The 18,882-nt window shown below is 33.1% G+C and overlaps 1 protein-coding gene across 3 annotated transcripts in view; it reads left to right on the top strand.

Moving 5' to 3' along the window:
- The window catches only part of Grid2 (glutamate ionotropic receptor delta type subunit 2), a 1,419,378-nt gene that overhangs the window by 829,865 nt on the left and 570,631 nt on the right, over positions 1 to 18,882 (top strand). For all 3 annotated transcript variants that reach the window (XM_076864706.2, XM_076864707.2, XM_076864705.2), the window contains one exon: positions 12,156 to 12,209. In XM_076864706.2, coding sequence (XP_076720821.1) covers positions 12,156 to 12,209 — 54 coding nt within the window. The remainder of the gene's footprint in view (positions 1 to 12,155; positions 12,210 to 18,882) is intronic.

The following is an 18,882-nucleotide window of genomic DNA, read 5'->3' as shown; positions in this document are numbered from 1 at the left end:
TATGCTGAAAAGTGTTTTCACCTGCAGGATAGCTAACATGGGCTAAGGGGGTTTGAACACAGTAACCTTACAACATGATTGCTTTCATCCAGCAAACAAATACTTAATGTCTGAGTCAGCCTGAGTTAATTGTTTGGAATTTAAAAATTGGCAGACCACAATCCCTATCTTAGGAAACTTTGGTGTGTTGGAGAATATAGAAAAATAAAAAGGTAATTAAAATATTATTATGTGCATGTACTGGTGGTGGTACTTACCCACATTTATAACACAGCATGTTATAATCATGGAAGACTTCTTAGAGATGATAATGATAATGCCTCAGTGGAGTCCTAAAAGACACTCAGAGGCCAGCCAAGTGAAGAGGTGCAGGGGGTTGTAGACAGATGCCAGAAAAATAAAGGTGTGAATGTGGTGTGTGGAAAAAGAGAAAGCAATATTTGAGGAGACTGTCTGTAAAGACAAGTTTACTGAAAGGTTGTGTATTAGAGAGAAGGAAGCCTACATCCCACAATTGGCAAATATGTAAGGAGCCTGTAGATAACTCACGATTCCACCAGTTGTCTATAGAAGAAAGAAGAAAGGGAACCAGGGCTTGATTTCAAAGGATCAATCCTTCTTAAATATGATGAGAGTAGGGGGAATAAAGATAGGAGGTGTGTATTCATTTGCAAATAGAGAAAATAATAGCAACTACCTTCAAAGGGTTGTTGTGAGACCTAAATAATAAAAGGAGTTCACCACTGTTCTTGTTATGTAATACACATTCAATAAAGGTTAGCTCTTGTTCTTTAAATGAAAACTGTTTTGCTTTGCTTTGCTTGTAGTTTAGGAGGGGCAGGAATAAGGGGACTTGAAGCCATTTCTTCTTCAACAGAATGTTACCCATGTTATGTTTATATAGAAAACAAAGTCGCTTGTGATGCAGTTAGAAGATGGGCTAGTAGAACTAGTTGCAGGTTGAATGTCACTACCTTGGAGAATGGGGGAGGAGCATAACTGTATACAGGAAAAGAAAAGAAAAAGAAATCAATGGTTAACATTAGGCATCCAGTAGGGGATGAAAGTCGTCACTTTTCAATGACACCCAAAACACAGTTGTGTATTCCATTTGCAAAAGTGATGAAACGATAAATTCTAAGATGTTTGAATGGCGTTCGGGCTAACTAGTCATTTTATAGAAAGCATGTAATTACAAATATTGACAGATAAATATACATGTGAATTTTTTTTAATAACTCAGAAAAAGAATTTACCAAGAGGTTTATGGTCAGTAGAATGTATAAGATGTTTTTAAGTATGCCTGCCTTGTGTGATCATAGCATGGGTTACTTTTTTCAAACACCGTAATTCTATTCTGCAAATGACATTTGTTTGAGCAGTTAGCAGTTGGTGCCTCAGTTTCAACTGACATTTTGTTACTAAACACAGTTCTAACACCATAAGGTGATTTGTCAATGGTAAGAAAAGGTAGTTTGTATTTCATAGATAGTGAAATAGCACAGACGGGTAGTCAGTTGCTTGGAATTCTGGAAAGTATCCATTGCTGTCAAGTCCAACACCATTAAGAGTATTTTTTTACAGTAGTCCACTAGGCTGCTTTTTTATGGAACAAATGATTGAAAAAGTTTAGAAATCCCCAAAAGCTCAAAGATTGTGTTTTGCTTCAGTAAAAGACTCATGGGTTATGCTTTCAATGAGCTTAAATACTGTGCAAATGACAAACTCCACAGTCATTTAGGAAGATGCCCCTGGAAAGCTCACACTTTGCATTTCTCTATTTTTTCCCTTTGGATACTTAATATTCCAAAGACCCTATTGGTTTTGATATACCGTTTTTCCTTGTGAAGTCTTTTGATTCTAAAATCACCAACCTTTAATACCACTCTTGACAGTCTAGAAAGCAAGAGCCTTGTGTAATATTGGAAAAGCCTAAAGATAACAGAAGTGTTGAATGATGAATGTCTTTTAAAGAGTAATAATCAGCTTCCATTGTATCTTCATCAATGATGAGTCATTTATAATGCAGGGTACAACTAAGCTATGCAAAGACTTTGAGTATAAGAGTAATAAACCAATTAACTGTCTACCTGCAGAAACTAGATGCTTAATTGCCTTATTGGCATAATACCTAAGAATAAGTGTCCAATTTCTCCTCCAGAATCATTGAGCCTTCCTCCTATGGTCACAATGGAAAGTTTTGTTGTGATGAAAAGACTAAAAGCAGATAATTATTTCTCTGGCTAATCACCAAGTACACCCCCCAACCCCCAAACACACATACACTTATAAGTAGGAGCAATTTGATATAATGATTAACTAATTTCAACACATATATTCATTTATAATTTTATTAAAGTATCCATATAATGTGTATTTTACATATGTGTGTGAGAATGTATACACACATATAATATAATTACAAAGTGCTTAGCACATAATAAATAATAAATATTAGCTTACATATTATTATCATTGATATAAAAGATAAACATTAGTAAACATTTACCGAATAGAATAAATATGTCCGTGGCCACTAATGAATGCTGTTGAAAACACTGCAGAGACATGAGTGATTTTTCACCACTCATTATGTCCCAGATGCTTAAAATACATTTAGCCATTTAGTCCTCACTCTTCACTCATGAAGAATGTGTCATTCAAATCATCAGGAAACAGACTCAAAGTAACATATCCAACTACCCAGGATTTGAAATAAAACCTACTTAAATTCTATGTTCTTTTCCTAGTTCCTTAGGCTTCAAGACCTCAAGTATTTGACTTAAGAGATTTTGAATTTAACACTTCTGTAGTTCATTACCATGTAAATAATCAAGAAAGCAAGCCTCTCTTGATAAAATGTGAAATTATTTATTTTCTGATTGTTTAATTTTTGGAATTGTTTCATCTAATGACTTCCTTTCCATATTAGTTTATCAAATTGGTTTTAATAGTAGATGAAGTAGGGTTATCAACAGATGTGAAAAGAAACATGAGTTAAGGCTCTATGATTGTCTTTTTTTTTTTATAAACAATATTTAATGAAAATCTGCCTTGTCCCTGGCAGTAGTTTTACTGAAACCCTGAATCATATGTTACTTGTTATTGTAAGGGGCTAGACCAGAGGTAAGCTCATCCTAGAAAGAAACAGTAAGTGTATATATTAAGCCTGGGGTGGGGGTAAGTAAGTGACTGACATGTGGTGATCATGGGAGTCATGTTCTCTTAACTGACAGTTATGCAGAGACCTATACATGTGGACTATGAATGTGAAAGCAGTCCAGGAGGGGATAGAGAAGAAATTAAAAGAACCAAAGCAAAAGCATGAAAAATTCTCAGCTATGAAGGGCCATGTGTTGCATTTATATGTAATCAATAGGCATCTCTTTCAGAGCCTCTTTGTTTTCCTTATTTGCTTCAAGATAGCAAGAAAGCCTTAGTTCATAATATCAGGAGTTAAGTGCCAATGGGCCGAAATCATCATCTTAAGCCCTAATCAAAATCCAACTAAGGACTCATTTTCATTTTTTTTTTTTTTTGCCAGTCACACGTAAGAATTAATTTATTCTGCCAAGAGTCACTTAGCTATTTAAAAATAAAATAAAATAAATATTTTAATAACTTTTCTTAGTAGTGCCAAAAGCCAACATACCTGAGTGGATTGAGGATATAGCTCAGTTGGTAGAGTGCTTGCCTTGCCTGTATAAGGCTGTGGGTTCAATCCCTAGTGCCACCAAAAAAAAAAAAAAAAAAAAAAAAAAAAATGGATATGGCAAAGCAGGCAAGGGATGAGTTGTCCTTCAAAAACAGTTCTTTTCAAAAATTGTACTGCATACTGCACCTTTCATTACCACAGCAAACATCTAAAAAAGCAAAAACAGATAAAAAAAATTTTAAAAGATCAATGCCAGCAAAAATTCACAAATAATTAAAAATAGTAGCACAGAGGTCCCTTGAACTAACAATAATTATCAAGTCTTTATTTCTATTCTCATCAAAGTATTGAAATTATGAATTTACTTTTAATCATTGTTTAATCTTTGTTCAATAATACAGGACACAGGAGTCTATGCCATATGACAGACACAGAGTCTCTATTTTCTTACATTAGTGCCCATTTTTACACATTAAGAAACATAGCTGGTAGCATAGTGTTGGCCAAATCTCAGTAGTGGCATATTTCCATCTCCCAGGGGGTGTGGGAAGACCCAACTGCACAGCAGTAACAATAAATCTAGCATATCCGTTTATGAAATAACTTTGGCAGCAAGAGCATGAGGATTTGGATGGAAGTGTATTCGTGGTCTTCCAGCTGGAAGATCAGAGCAGAGATTCTAAAGCAAAAGGCACAGAGTGGGATGGCAGATAGTGGCTGCTTGGATAAGAACAGAAGAGAGTTGGGGATCCATGCTGAGCTCAAGGGGAAATGCAAACAAGACTGTGGGTTCAGAATATTCCCCTGCTGCCCAGTATCAGCATGAGGGATTACTGATGCCATCTGCTGGATAGTCTTGAGATTTAAAAATGGAATCTATGTAAATAATACTCTAGTGTCTCCCTATACTATTACTTCAGTTCTTCCAGCGAGAGGAAAAATAACAATAGCCACAACAGAAACACATGGTAGAGAAAACAATCAATCAAAGTGAAACCTGGGTTATCTACATTTCTGCTGTACCTTAAGGAGAGTAAAGCTTTGCATTATCACTGATTTCAGATTTATAATATTTATTTGCATTGTATATTGTTGTTGTTTTTAAAGCAAACTCTGTGTTAGTACACATTGCTCAGGAAAATTGATGCAGTTTGTGCTATAAATCCATGAATACCTTGCTAAAAATATATTAAACAAAATAAAGGCTATATATTACATAACCCCTTTCAATACCTTATCAAAGAGAACACAGTGATTTGGTTTGGTTTTTGTCTTATTTGTTTACCTAGTAAAATAAAAATTAAAATGGAAGAAAAACAATTTTCACCATTTGGTCAGAAATGTTACATATGGGGCATTACATAAAATATAGTAATCTTTTGTTTTTGTTTTGTGGAAATATTATCTGTAGGATTATTGTGGGACCATCATTTTAAAATTACAAAATCTCTTGTAATATTTGAATAAAATTGTACAACTTTTTGAAATGTGTGGCTGATGTAACATTGGTCCTAGTTTACACTTTCTAAAATGTACTAATCCCATGAGATTTGCCATGGGAAAAATGGTTTCTGTGGTCAAATCCATGTGGGATTGATACCTTCCAAATATCTTCTCCTAGAGATCTATGCATTACATAAGTTAAAGTACAAAAGAGTTTATATTTATTGAGAGTTTGCTGTGTGTCATTATCTCATTTAAGCCTCATTATGATTTTATTATGTGAGCACTAACCCTATTCCCATCGACAAATGAAGAAACTGAGGCTTAGAGGGTTGGTAATTTTCTCTAAGTCACACTACAAAAAAATGGAGACTCTTGCCACAGTCTGGCTGGGCACAAAATCACGAGCCACTCAAGCAGGAACAAACTTTGTTTTTGAAACTGCCGCCAATGCCCCATACACTCCCGGGAAGAATGCCGACCGACCCACGAGTTCTCCCAGGTCCCAACAGCAAGTCCCTCCTCTGGAATTCCCTCCTACCGCACTTCCCCAACCAATGGGAACTCTCCAGGAGTCCCTAGCAGGTCGAGGTGAACAGCAGGAGTCCAATATCCATATGAATGCAAATCTTAACATAATCATATCATCTCAATGGCTTGCTGGCATCACCTTTCAACCAAAAATGCCATGCATCATATTACTTGGCTGTGGCTCTTAGCAGACTCTGACTTTAAAGATCATGCGTATAAATCCATAGCTGTATATTCTACCATATTATTGTATAAAATAATGTTACAGATTATTGTCACATTTTTGTTAATTATGTTTCTACATTAATGTTAACATGCTAAATGGGCCGAAATCATCATCTTAAGCCCTAATCAAGGCTTAGGAGATTAGGAGAGTGATGCAGTTAGGACATTTGCTTAACTTTCTTTAACCTAGTATTTCTAAATCAATTTGGTTATAGAATATTCACTATTTGCAGTAGTAGTGTTCCATACAGTTCTTAAACGACTGATATAAGCTACAGTATTGCTATAGATGAGGAGCCAGGAAGGGAAGAGCTCTTTAATATTTCTCTGGTCACTTGATCCAGAAGAGCTGCTGGTGTCTTCTCCCTAGGCCTGCCACTTGACAATTTGGAACAGGTAGGAACAGGGAAGCAAACACCTGATATCTTTGCTGCTGCAGATGCACAGAACACTGGAAACCTTTGCATAAACGTGTAATCCTTAGTACATCCTGCAAAGGGAACAAGCTTAATTTAGTTGAGCCACAAGGTTGAGTGAAAAACAGCATGCTGCAGTTATTGTTTAGTCAATTAAATTGTCCTCTGCACTTGTAGGAACTGTTGCACATTTATTACCAGTATAATACATGCTCTGGCTCTATGGTTGATTTCTATGCTTCAGATCATCTTATATTTAGCACATCTAAAGATTTGAAAACGAATGATAGAAGACATGGTGATAAATTGTCAGGCTTTTCTTAAGATTCAGAAGTTCTAAAGTTCCTGCCAGTGACAGATGGTCTGTCCTTACTCATCGCTTGTCTTCCTGACAGGACTTGATTTTTCCCCCTATTTTTGCTAAATTCCCTTAAAGTAAATTCAGTTTTTTTGGGAGGTGGGATGGTCTCATTTGTTCCAGTCACATAACTATATATAGAAATAGAATTAACTGCATGCCCCTTTTGCACTATTAATGTACACATGTCAAATGATATAAGAAAATAAAGTGATAAGACGCAGAAAATATTTGAAAAATCCATACTTCCATTTCTATTGTTATTTTGATAACCAAGCATACTGGAGTCCTCACTTATTGTTGTTGTTATTGTTTTCCTTACTGATTTGCTATTATCTTTTGGCAGCCCAAACATAACCTGACCTTCTGGGAAGTTTTTCTTATTCATTGTGGTAATAAATATTATATTACTTTAGTTCCTTCATGATTTCATTAAGATCTAAAACTTCTTGAAATTTTGACTTTAAAAATACAACTAGTGTTTGCTAACTTGCAGAATATTTTTCAGAATCCACACAATGATGCCAAAGAGCTATAACAATGATGTGCTTATTATGAAAGAGATTCCAATAGAAACAAAACACAAAAGGCAAAATTTTAATCAAATTGCTAAATCCCTTTCATTGATTTTTAAATGATTACTAGTAAAATAGGAAATGTGCTGCTTAGATTTCTTTTCCTACCTTTTTTACCAATGTCCCCTCTTTCAGGTCTAACACAGTTGTGGGAATAAATAGAAAGGCTTTTCTAAGGTATCTTAAAATAATTTCTATAATACACAATTCCATCCTAGTTTGGTACAACATGACTTAGGTTTGCTTAAGTGTTATTTACTTAAGTGTTATCAAGGGGAAAAGGGTTGTTATTATTACTAACAATATTAAAATTAATAACAAAATGAAATATTAAAATAATATTTAACAATATTAAAATAATTGCTTTGGTCTTTACAGTAGCTAGTTGTCTTTTGTCTCTTAACCTAAGAGCTCAGAATTTCATTTTATTTAAGAATGTCTTTCCTAAGAATGTTCACTATACATTAGATCAATTTAATAATATGTGAGAAGGATAAACAACATTATCACTTCTTTTTATCTTTTCTTTAATTCTACTGTTTTAATCTCTCTGAAGTTATATATTTGTATTCCCCACTACTTCATCTGCGCTAGTCATTTAAATGAAAGAACTGAAAGCCTAGTGGATTTTCAAGGTCTAGGCTGCTGAACTCCCTGTCATCTTTTTATTCCCCTTTTCAAGTGCTCCTTTCCATTACTAATATCAGTTACCTTTTTAATTAGTGGCTTTTTAACATTGCTCACTTTCAGTAACATTCAATTATAAAAAATCAGAACTCATGCCAGCTTATTGGTTATGCATGAAGAAGTTAACCTAGACCTAAGGAAATTATATTCCTCTCTTAATGGACATTTCTCAGATAATGAATGGAAGCATTAACTTTCTGTATACAACATTACAACAGAAAGTTTCCAGGTTCTTTAAAACACAGTGACACAGTGTTACTATATTACATAGGTTTTAGTTTATACATACACACACACACACACACACACACACACACACACACACAATATTGTATAAATGCACATACTGTTACATAATTAAAAGGACATGACATGTCTTTTTATTTTTAAGTATCTTTCTAGTAGAATTTGTATTCCTTCCCCATATAAAAAATGTGCTTGTAAATAAATAAATTAATGTCTTGAATATTCAATATCCATTGAAAAGCCATCATGTATTACATGATTTAAGAATCATGCCTTTATAAAAATCACATAATTAGTTAAAAATTACTCTAGTGAGTGCTTTTATGAAATATACTAAGAATAGAAAAAGCTACAAAGATGAAATTTAGTACAAACACAATGGAAATGAGGGTGGAGTTTCCTCCAAAGACCAGGAATGGAACTATCATATGACCCAGTATATCACTCTTTGGTATTTATCCTAAAGTCAGCATATTATAGGGATATATGTATACCCTTGTTTATAGAAGCACAATTCACAATAATCAAACTATGTCCATCAATGGATGAGTGAATTAAGAAAATGTAGTATATATACACAATAGAGTTTTATTCAGTCCATAAGAAGAATGAAATCATGTCATTTGCAGGAAAATGGATGGAACTTGAGAACATTATGGTAAGCCAGATAAGCCAAACTTAGGTGGCCAAGGGTTGTATGTTTTCCCTCACATGTGGAAAGTAGAGAGGAAAAAGGAAAAAGTTTTGTGTGAGGATTCTTATGAAAATCAAAGGGAGATCAGTAGAGAAAAGGGCCCAGGGGAAGGGAGAAAGGGAGAGAAAAGGAACTAGTGGGGAATGATATTGTTATTTTGTATGTATGAATGGATTTATAACAACAAACCCCACCATTATATATAATCATAATTCACCAATAAAAATATGGAAAAAAGGTACAAAACTGAGATAAATAAAAGTGCTTTACATTAGATAAGAAGCTAAATTTATTTAACAAATATACACCAAAAGTAATGTCTCAGTCTAAAAGAGTTTAATTTCATGTAAGCATATTACCACAGAAGAGAACAGGGGAGAAGGGTCTGCTCCAGACACTGGAAATATTGTGACCTCCAAAATGCCTCTGGGCATGATGTCACACTCTCAGTAAGATGGAAGGTATAGCAGACACACATAAGTAGATGAGAAGTTTTTATGGATCAGATTTAGAAGTGACATGTATCACTTCTGCTTACATTCTATGGGCTATGACTCAATGGCATTTAGTTATACCTTGCAATGGAGGACAGGAAATGTGGCCTACTTGGTGTCCAGTAGAAGAAGAGAAGGAATTTTGGTGATCATCTATCAGGTTCTACCACATGAATCTCCAATTGTGCTTAGACACTAAAGGGAATACAAACTGTTATGCTGTTCATATTGCCTAATTTTTCTCATAAACTTTGTGTCTACTAGCTTGTTCTTAGAGCAACCTAAATTTGAGGAAAAATTTGGGACTAATGAATTTAGAATAGTCTCACAAAGACCCAGTAAGAGACGGGAGAATTTGAAAGCCTGATGAAAGCTTTAACAGCCCTTTCTTTAAAATATACATTGAGCCATATGGATGAAATTTAGCTTACTCATACTGAGTGGTCATATGCACATGGTGCCCACCCATAGTAAAGAGCTCCCAATTGAGAACAAGAAGAATATAGTTTATTTTTTATTTGCAGTGATGTCCTTACAGTTTTGTTTGTTTCAAATATATACTGCTGAAATACCTTACATTTTAATATTCCTCAGTAAAACCAAAGACAGAAAGTGGAGATTATTTCTCTGCTAACCCTAAAGGAGGGAAGGTGGTATAGTAGGTAGAATCATGGCCTTCAATGAGATATTTACGTTTCTTCTTTACTGAAAGATGAGATTAAGCTATGTTTCTTGGTACAGTTTCATTCTTTCACCTGAAAGATTATTTAAAGTCCAAGTGTGAAATATGTTTTATTGTCTAGATAAATCACCAATAAGTTATCATTCCCTGCTTCATAAATGCCGTTGTACCCTGAAAGGGAGGACAGGAAATCATGTTCAGAGGCATTTAAGACAGCTCCTTGCTTAATATCTATAAATATTGTAGAGTTCATATAGCTTTCATTTTGCTTAGTCTGACCCCATAGTTCAGATTATCTAAACAAGTGTAATTTAAACTCAATCGAGTCAACACTTCTCTACCACTAATGTCGTTTCTGTAGTACTTTCAAATCTATACGACCTATTGCTTGGCTTTCATGCTCTGTTTCTTTTTAATTCTTCCTATTTCTTCATTTTATTTATAGTTTTTTTTTCTGCCATTTTATCCAAAGATCTACTTTCCCCTTATCTGAATCTCTTATATCATACTTTTAAAAATTCTAGCAGAGTTCCCATTTATTTTCTAATGCTTTTCTTTGTTCATAATCATTTAAAAATTTTTTTTAGTTGTAGATGGACACTATATTTTTACTTTATTTGTATGTCTTTTTATGTGGTGCTGAGGATTGAACCCAGGGCCTTGCACATGCTAGCAAGGGTTCTACCACTGAGCCACAACTGGAGCCCCATTCTTCATAATTATTGATGATGGGTTTTCACAACTATTAATGGAAAATATCAAAAAATTAGAGATTTAGTAATACTGATATAAAGTAAAAACTTTTCTATTTTCTTTAATTAAATTAAAATTTGCCATAGGTCATATTTTATATATTATATTTTGCCTATAATTTAAATATATATGTAATTCAACACTAATAATAATGTTCAAACTTAAAAATTGATACTACATTCTCACTTCTCTAATAATTCATTATCTGTATACTTCAGTAAGATCATGGGAGTCAATATAATATCTGTTGAAATAGTATGAAATTCATGCAACTATTTAGAAAACAAAGATTCTGCAAATATTAACTTTAAGAAAATATAAAATCACAAAACAGTCATATATCCAATTGTATTTTTTTTGTGATCCGTGCATTTTTCAGTAGGTATTTTTCAAAAGGACAAAGAAAACCCACCAAAATACAATTAACACTTTATAAGAACTTCTTGCTAGCTATTAGAATGCGTCCTCTTTCGAAACCATATCTTCAGTTATTATTGCTAAAAAAAAAAGAATAATGTCTTACAAAGCAATTTTTCCTGTTATATGTCTATGATATCAATAGTAAGAACATGCCTTAGACTATGTATTATAAGAATTGAAACCTTGACAGAAATGCAACCCTCAGTGTATACACACACACAAACACACACACACACACACACACACACACACACCCCTTACATTTTTGGCCTACAACAAGGGTAATTTAAAAAATGTTCAAAGTTAACCAACCAAGATTCCTACCTATATGTTATTTGCTTTACTTTTTATGTAAGTTTTGTTTTCATATTATCAGTGATTTATAGCTACTAAGATTTCCTACCCATACCTTAATGTTAATATAATCTTTTACTTCTAGTATTTTATTATCAGATAATTTTAGAATTGAATCTACTGAAAATATGCAAAACAAATAATTTTCAAAACAGGGAGCAGTTTACTTACCGAAGATAGTAGCAAACAAGTATAAACTCAGTGAAGTAGCAGAAGATAAAATATTAAGTTAGAGCCAGATTGTAGGGAGAGAGATACTTAAGATATTTGTTAGATAGATAATAGAAAACCATCAAAGTTTGTTGGAATGGGGAATGTGATTTGATATTTGAACTCTATTCCTGTTAAATCACAATGCAGTATTACTCAGTTTTTAGTTGCAATCTATCCTTATCAAGGCTTCTGATTAATTATATTTTTAAATTTGTGTAGCAAGTCTACAATTCATCTACATGTTGAACACAAATGCTTCTGCGGTATTTTGCTCATGATTTTCCATCTTGAATTCAATAGAAAGGCCTTTCTAATGTATGATTCACTTTGTGTCATTTACAAAGTATCTCCATTTAGTTTGATTGTTTTACATGATTAATGCTGATAGCTGGTTTGTTTTCTATTCTAGGTTGTGGAAACGAATTTGGTTGCTTTTGACTGTCACTGGATCATTATAAATGAGGTAAAGTTGACTAACCCTTATTGTCAACTCTGTGTCCTCTTTTCATATATATATAGTTCCAACACTTCCTATAGCCTTGAATTTCTGGGAGGAAACAGAACATGAAGTAAACTTTCAGCACTGAGTGAATGCTGTTAAATAAAAATAGAATGGAGAGTTTTTAAATGCTAAAGGACTTTATATGAATAAAATAAGTGGAGAAATTCTCCCCCACTGAGTATCTTTTAGCCTTGCTGTTGGCACATAGTGCCTGCTCAGAGATCATCTTTATGAAAAGTACAGATCTTCTTTGTAAGCAAAGTGAATTCCTCCCAGTGGAGTGCTTGTGTTCCATTTATATTTTAATGTTGTTTCTAAAACTTTTATATCCACCCCCTTACATGAGGATTAAATAGTTCAGCATATGAATATGAATCAACACAGAACAGATTTTTTTCCCTTTTCATAACATACAATTTTTTAAAAATCCATAGACTTGTCAAATTCCTTGTGAATTTTTTTATTTTTGCCAAAATAATACATAAGATTAAAAATATGTTACAACCCAAGAGCCTTGTGAAATGAGTCTTTCCGTTAGCACCTGCCAGTCAGAATCAGAAAGAACAATGACATTAGAACTGAACAAATAATGTGATCACATGAATTTACCCTTCACAAGACATAGTATTCAATCATACCTATCACTTGTGAATAAAGATGATCTATTATCTATAGCTACTATCTATGGAATTATAGAATAATATGATTTTTTTAGGGTAAGAACTATGGTTTTTCAGTTGCAAAAAAAGGTTCAATTCTGGCTATAAAACTTGTTAGCTGTTTCCATGGACAAATAATCTTCCTGTACTTCAGTATATTCATTCATACAATAAGTATGGTGATAACATTTACTTTAAAGGTTCATAATGAAAATTAAATTAGATATTATCTAATCTCTAACTCAGTGCCTGACAAATGACACATGATAAATGGTATCATAGTAATGATCATTTCCTATTAAAGTTCACAGATCGCTCTCTCACATTACTTTATTGAATTCTAAACATTATTCATAAGTTACTGAGATGATCAGGGTCATAAAAGATAAATGATTTGCCTCTTTTTATGCATAAAAGTAAAAATAGTTTCCAGTTTTAAGTTATTTCTCCTACACAACACTTCACTGATGGAGTGGTTCTTTTTAGCTCAGGGTAAAGACACTGGAAATGTCTTACAAATTTGTTTTTGGTCTGCCAAATTTATATCTTTATGATTTGTCACTGCACATTTTGTGATAAATTAAGATGTGTTGTCCTGAGATTCACCCATGTGATGTGTAGGCGATTTCCCTGCTTTTCAGGGATGTTTTGATACCTTTTAATTTTCTCATGCCTCTTAATTTTCCACCGAGAATATCTGAACTTAATGATAGAGGGAAGAACAAAAGGGAAGGGAATGCAGCAAACCTTCATAGCTTTTCACTCTAGATACTTTATTTTTCTTTTTTGCCAAGGAAACAAAGGCTCAAAGAAATGGAACAGTTCACCAGATATTACAGAACTACTAAGTGGTGATAATCAGATATAAAAGTGCTTTCTCATAAAGAGCTAGACTTGTTTTCGGTTTATGTTATTTGTGATAATTCTCCTCATGGGTTTTTTTTTTTTTAATTCTGTTAACTCAATTGTAATCTGTGGTAGCCATTTATTCCACTAGCTTCCATCTTTGGTTTTATTATTATCTAGAGTACTTTTTTAAACATAAAGAAACCTCCTAATCCCTGTTATCTCATAACCATCCTCTGACAGGGAAGATTTTCTGATGCCAAAGAAGTTGGAGTCATTTTACTTGTTCATGTCAATAAAGCTGACTGGAAAGGAAGACAGGACTTCTTGCCTTATTGGAGACACAGATTAATCAAAACAAATGAAAGCTTATAGTCATACAATGGAAATGCCCGTTCCCTTCTATTTTTTGATAAGATTGCAGAGGGAATCCCTAAGTTAACCATTTCTTGTCCAATTTAGCTTTTACACTAAATCTTAAAGTAAGAACAAGTAGAGCTACCAGAACGTTGTGAATATTTATTCACTGTTTAAGGGTCAAGCTATAGGGAAAAAAATTACCTCTTCATATTATATAGGTGTTGTCTAAGTAGACCGTTTCATTGGTGATAAATTACATGGAAAGAGTAATAAAAATATTTTCTTCTATCAAGGTTATAACTTAAATTTGTTAAACTTATTCTTAAATAGTATTTCATAAAATATTGGGAAGTGAATATTTCACAATTTAAATTGTGCAAGTATTTACAAAATAAAACATGCATAAGAATAAAAATCTATCTGGTAAATAGCTCATGTTACAAGCATAGAAGAATTCAGTTCTTTTCCTTCAAGTATCATTTTATTCTATAAATTCTTAGAACTATAAATAACTATAACTTCACTTTTATTGTCATTGAAAGCTTTCTCTTTTTCACCCATAGTCCTACTTTCTAGTCCTTGAACAAGGTGTTTCTTTGGGGCAGGTTAATACTTCCTAGCCTTTGAAAAACACAATGTTCACAACTCACACCATTTACATTGGTTATTACTTTTATCTGAACTAGCAAAGACTCAGAAAATGACCAGGTTTGCAAGAAAAACTATTACCCACTGGCATATCCAAGGTCAGCACTCTTAGTTCCATATGATTCCATTCAGCTACTGCGTCTCTCTGAAATCTGCCTTAGAAAATGGCTCTTGACCCCTTCTTTTTTTTTTTTTTAAACTTTTTTTAAAAGAGAGAGTGAGAGAGAGAGAGAATTTTGTAATATTTATTTTATTTTAGTTATTGGAGGACACAACATCTTTGTTTGTATATGGTGCTGAGGATCTACCCGGGCCACATGCTACCGTTTGAGCCACATCCCCAGCCCCGACCCCTTCTTATACACTTTTTTACATGCTTGTTTATATACATTAGTAATATAAGAACCATCATTTACTCTAGTTCCCATAAAAGTAAAAGTAATGTTTCCTCAAATTTGCTAGGAAGCTAATATACTTTAAAAGCCCCCCAAGAACACACAAATGCCTTCAGGTAGATGGATGGAATTGGAGAATATTATGCTAAGGAAGTAAGACAATCCCCCCCAAAACAAAGGCCAAATGTTTTCTCTGATATGTGGATGCTGATCCATAATGGGGGTTTGGGTGGGGGTGGAGCAGAGGAAGAATAGAGGAATTTTGGATCGGGCAAATGGAGGGAGGGAAAAGGATGGGGCATGGGGGTAGGAAAAACAGTGGAATGAAATAGATATCATTACCCTAGGTACTTGTAAGAAGACACGAATTGTGTGACTCTACTTTGTGTACAACCAGAGAAATGAAAAATTGTGCTCCATTTGTGTACCGTGAACTGAAATGCGTTCTGTTGTCATGTATAACAAATTAGAACAAATAAATTAATTAAAAATTTTTAAAAAAAGAACACGCAAATGCCCATTTCTACTGAACCCTGATAATATGAATCTGTCTAGTTTGGCTTTTGTAGCTATTATTTTGTTGCTAATTTTAAAATCAGTTGCAAATATTTATTTAATCTTATTGCACCAATAGTTTTTTAGAGCAGGGCTATAAATCAAAGTTGGCATTATGCATCATGATACAAATTGATGTAGAAACTTGAAAACAATATTTTTTTTCATTTGCATTAAGTGTGCTATAATCATGAGAGTCTGTGCTAGCTCATATGGTGCAATCAATCATATGTTAGGACTTGGTAATGGTACTTATCTCCTCCCTGCAATCACTGGATCCAGCTTAGAGAAGCCTTTCCATATAAGTATTGTCATCCCCTCAGGGCCCTAAAGCAGATGGCCTAGCACTTTATTTAAGTTCTACAAAAGTTAGAAATTCAGATAGGAAGATACACACTGTTTAGAGCTGCACACTGTTTAATACTTTATGTCCCCATTTATCCCTGATAATATTTAGCCTGACCCTTAATGTCCTGATGTGATTTTACTGACTTAAAAAAAAATAATTTAGGTTATTTTTTTCTCTATGGGTTACTGTAGTAAAGTAAGTTGTTTCTTGGGGTGGGAGGGGGAGTTACTTTGAGATTTAGAAAGCCTACTTCTGTAGTGGTTATTTTTTTTTGTTTGTTTAATGGTGAGTGGAGCTGTACACTACTAATCTACCAGACAGAAACCTGCCATGCTGTTCCTCTTCCTGTTGGTATATAGGGTAGAGTTAGTTTTGTTTCAGATTTCAACAGAATGTTTGCTTCACATTAATTTAAAACTTTCTGGAAGCATTTAAAGGTCATCTTTGCTGAAGCATGAAGAACAGAAATATATTAGAAATAAAACATACTCTTTTGAAACTATACTGTGTAACAGACGGCAACATCTCATTAGTGAAATTCGTTTTATACAGATTTATTTTAACATTTTTAAAGTATCAGTGTCTAGAATCAAAATTCAAGGTATCTTTAGAAGATAGTTTGGTAAAGTATTGTCACTCAATCATTCATTAAATTTTTAATTATCAACATTTATTTAATACCCACTATGACTCAGGAACTTTGTTATAGAGCCAAGAGTTATGAGAACAGGAAGAGGGGAGAAACAAATGGTAAAAGGGGAAATGGGATACTATCTTTCTGAAATAATTTATATAATCTAGATTTGTATCTGAACTGATGGATTTTTAGAGTTTTTCCTTCCCCAAAATTCTATTAATTTAAGCCTAAAGTTGATAAAGTGCAAGAACTCAGGAAGTATTCGATTCTCCCAACAGATGTGTTTTAGGTAGGAGCTGTTCCAGGGATATTTCTCCCTAGCAGATGTTTGAGCTTTATTTGTCTTCCTTGGGCTCACACATTTCAGGGCTCACCATACATTAATATATTAAAATAAATATTTTCTTGGATATATTAACCAGACTCATAATAAATTTTGATTATACAGCTTAATTATTTGGAAAAAAAAGACCATTATGTTTTGCTGCTTAAGAAGTAAAAATGAAAATTAGAGGTATACTGAAACATATGGATTTACTTTCTATTGCAGTAGTAATTCTACTTCATAGGTATACACAGTATACAACACAAATAATTCTATCATTCAGATTCTTTCAATTCTTTAAAACTCAGGTACTTTCTGTTTATACAGGTTAGTTAGTTAGCATATCCGTAGTGCTAAGACTCAGGGGGAAGTATTTATTTAGTGAACTAATTCTTCCTGTGATTATTTTTGAGATAACTTATAGCTTAAACATTATTTTTAAAATTCAGAGCATTTGAAGAATATAGATCCTAATTGCTCAATAGTTTGGCATTTTAATATATTTGTTTACTTGGCAATTATTTTTTAATTTTAAGATTAAAATTTTAATTTTAATTTTCTAGATTAAGTGATCATTTGTCTTTTTGTGCTTATGTAGTATTGCATCTGCCACTCTTGAAATGCACATTTTAAAACACAGAGTAAAGTTCTATAAATATGAAATAGCTGCCTAATCAAGATTTCATATCCCCATCCCACTGTTTCTGAGATCAGGTGTCAAAACTAAAATTGCAAGTGAACTTTTTTGAGACAGATTGTCTGTTAGTTTTATTCAGAATGGCAGATTTTTTCCTCCCAGAAAATTACTTTCTTTTTTCCTTCTTCAAATAATAATAGACAAAATACATTCAATTCAAATTGACATTTCTTCAGATTTACTTAGGCCTAGGTACCTGAGAACTTCAGCTTATGGAATATATAAAAAGTAACCATTCTTTTTTGTGTGTTTGACTCATGATAGATGACTTTATTGATCCTTGTAGAATCCAGGCTATTAAATGCTGAAATAATATATCTTTATTGTTTTAATTCCCATAATTCATGAATATTAATCTATGTAATTCCTGTAGGGAAATATGGACTTTATGTATACTTTAGAGTTTTTTTCATTCATTCTATGACTAAAAATCATTGTGAATAAACAGTTTGGAATCGCCATGGTTTTTTATTATATAAAGTGTAAATATTATATAAAGTGTAAATAAACGGTGTATGCTTCATGTTGTCATTTTTTAGCAGAAAATGAGATAATAGGCAGTATTTTACTTAACATTATAGGCAATTTTTAAATGTAAAATTTTATCCTAATGTGCTGATCTGTATAATTCATTATGTGTGGTGTAGAGAGAGATGGTGCTATTTGATAAGAATTTTGATAAATCTTGGTATCATGAAACAAAGGCTACATAGATAACTGAACTTATTAATATTATGAGAAAAGCAGTACAGTTTTCTGGTATGATTTAAGTGAATCTTCCTAACTGTACAATATGGAATTTTTGAACATTGAAAGACATTGAATAGCAATACGAACATAAACTTTAAAAGATTCCATGTTAATGTTAGGGATTAAAATGGAGTTGACAAGGCATCACTTAATTCTGCTTTGTGAGAAGATGACAGAAAATTAAAAAGTGACCTGCTCTTTGCCAGACAGAGTTTTTGGTGGCCAGTGAAATGACACAGACTAAAGGGAAAAGACGGCATTATAAACTGAGAAAAACCAGTTTTTATGGTGCATTAAGGATTAATCGCCCAGAAATTCCTGATATTACACTGGTTACAGCTGATGGCAGGTGTTATTTTATTTTCAGAAAAGTTATATTTCATAAAGATCATAAATAAAGGGTGAATTTTAAA

Source organism: Callospermophilus lateralis, chromosome 8 (genome assembly GCF_048772815.1).
Source record: "Callospermophilus lateralis isolate mCalLat2 chromosome 8, mCalLat2.hap1, whole genome shotgun sequence".
Classification (NCBI taxonomy): domain Eukaryota; kingdom Metazoa; phylum Chordata; class Mammalia; order Rodentia; family Sciuridae; genus Callospermophilus; species Callospermophilus lateralis.
The sequence above is the reverse complement of the archived record's forward strand: the minus strand, read 5'-3'. Positions and strand labels throughout refer to the sequence as shown.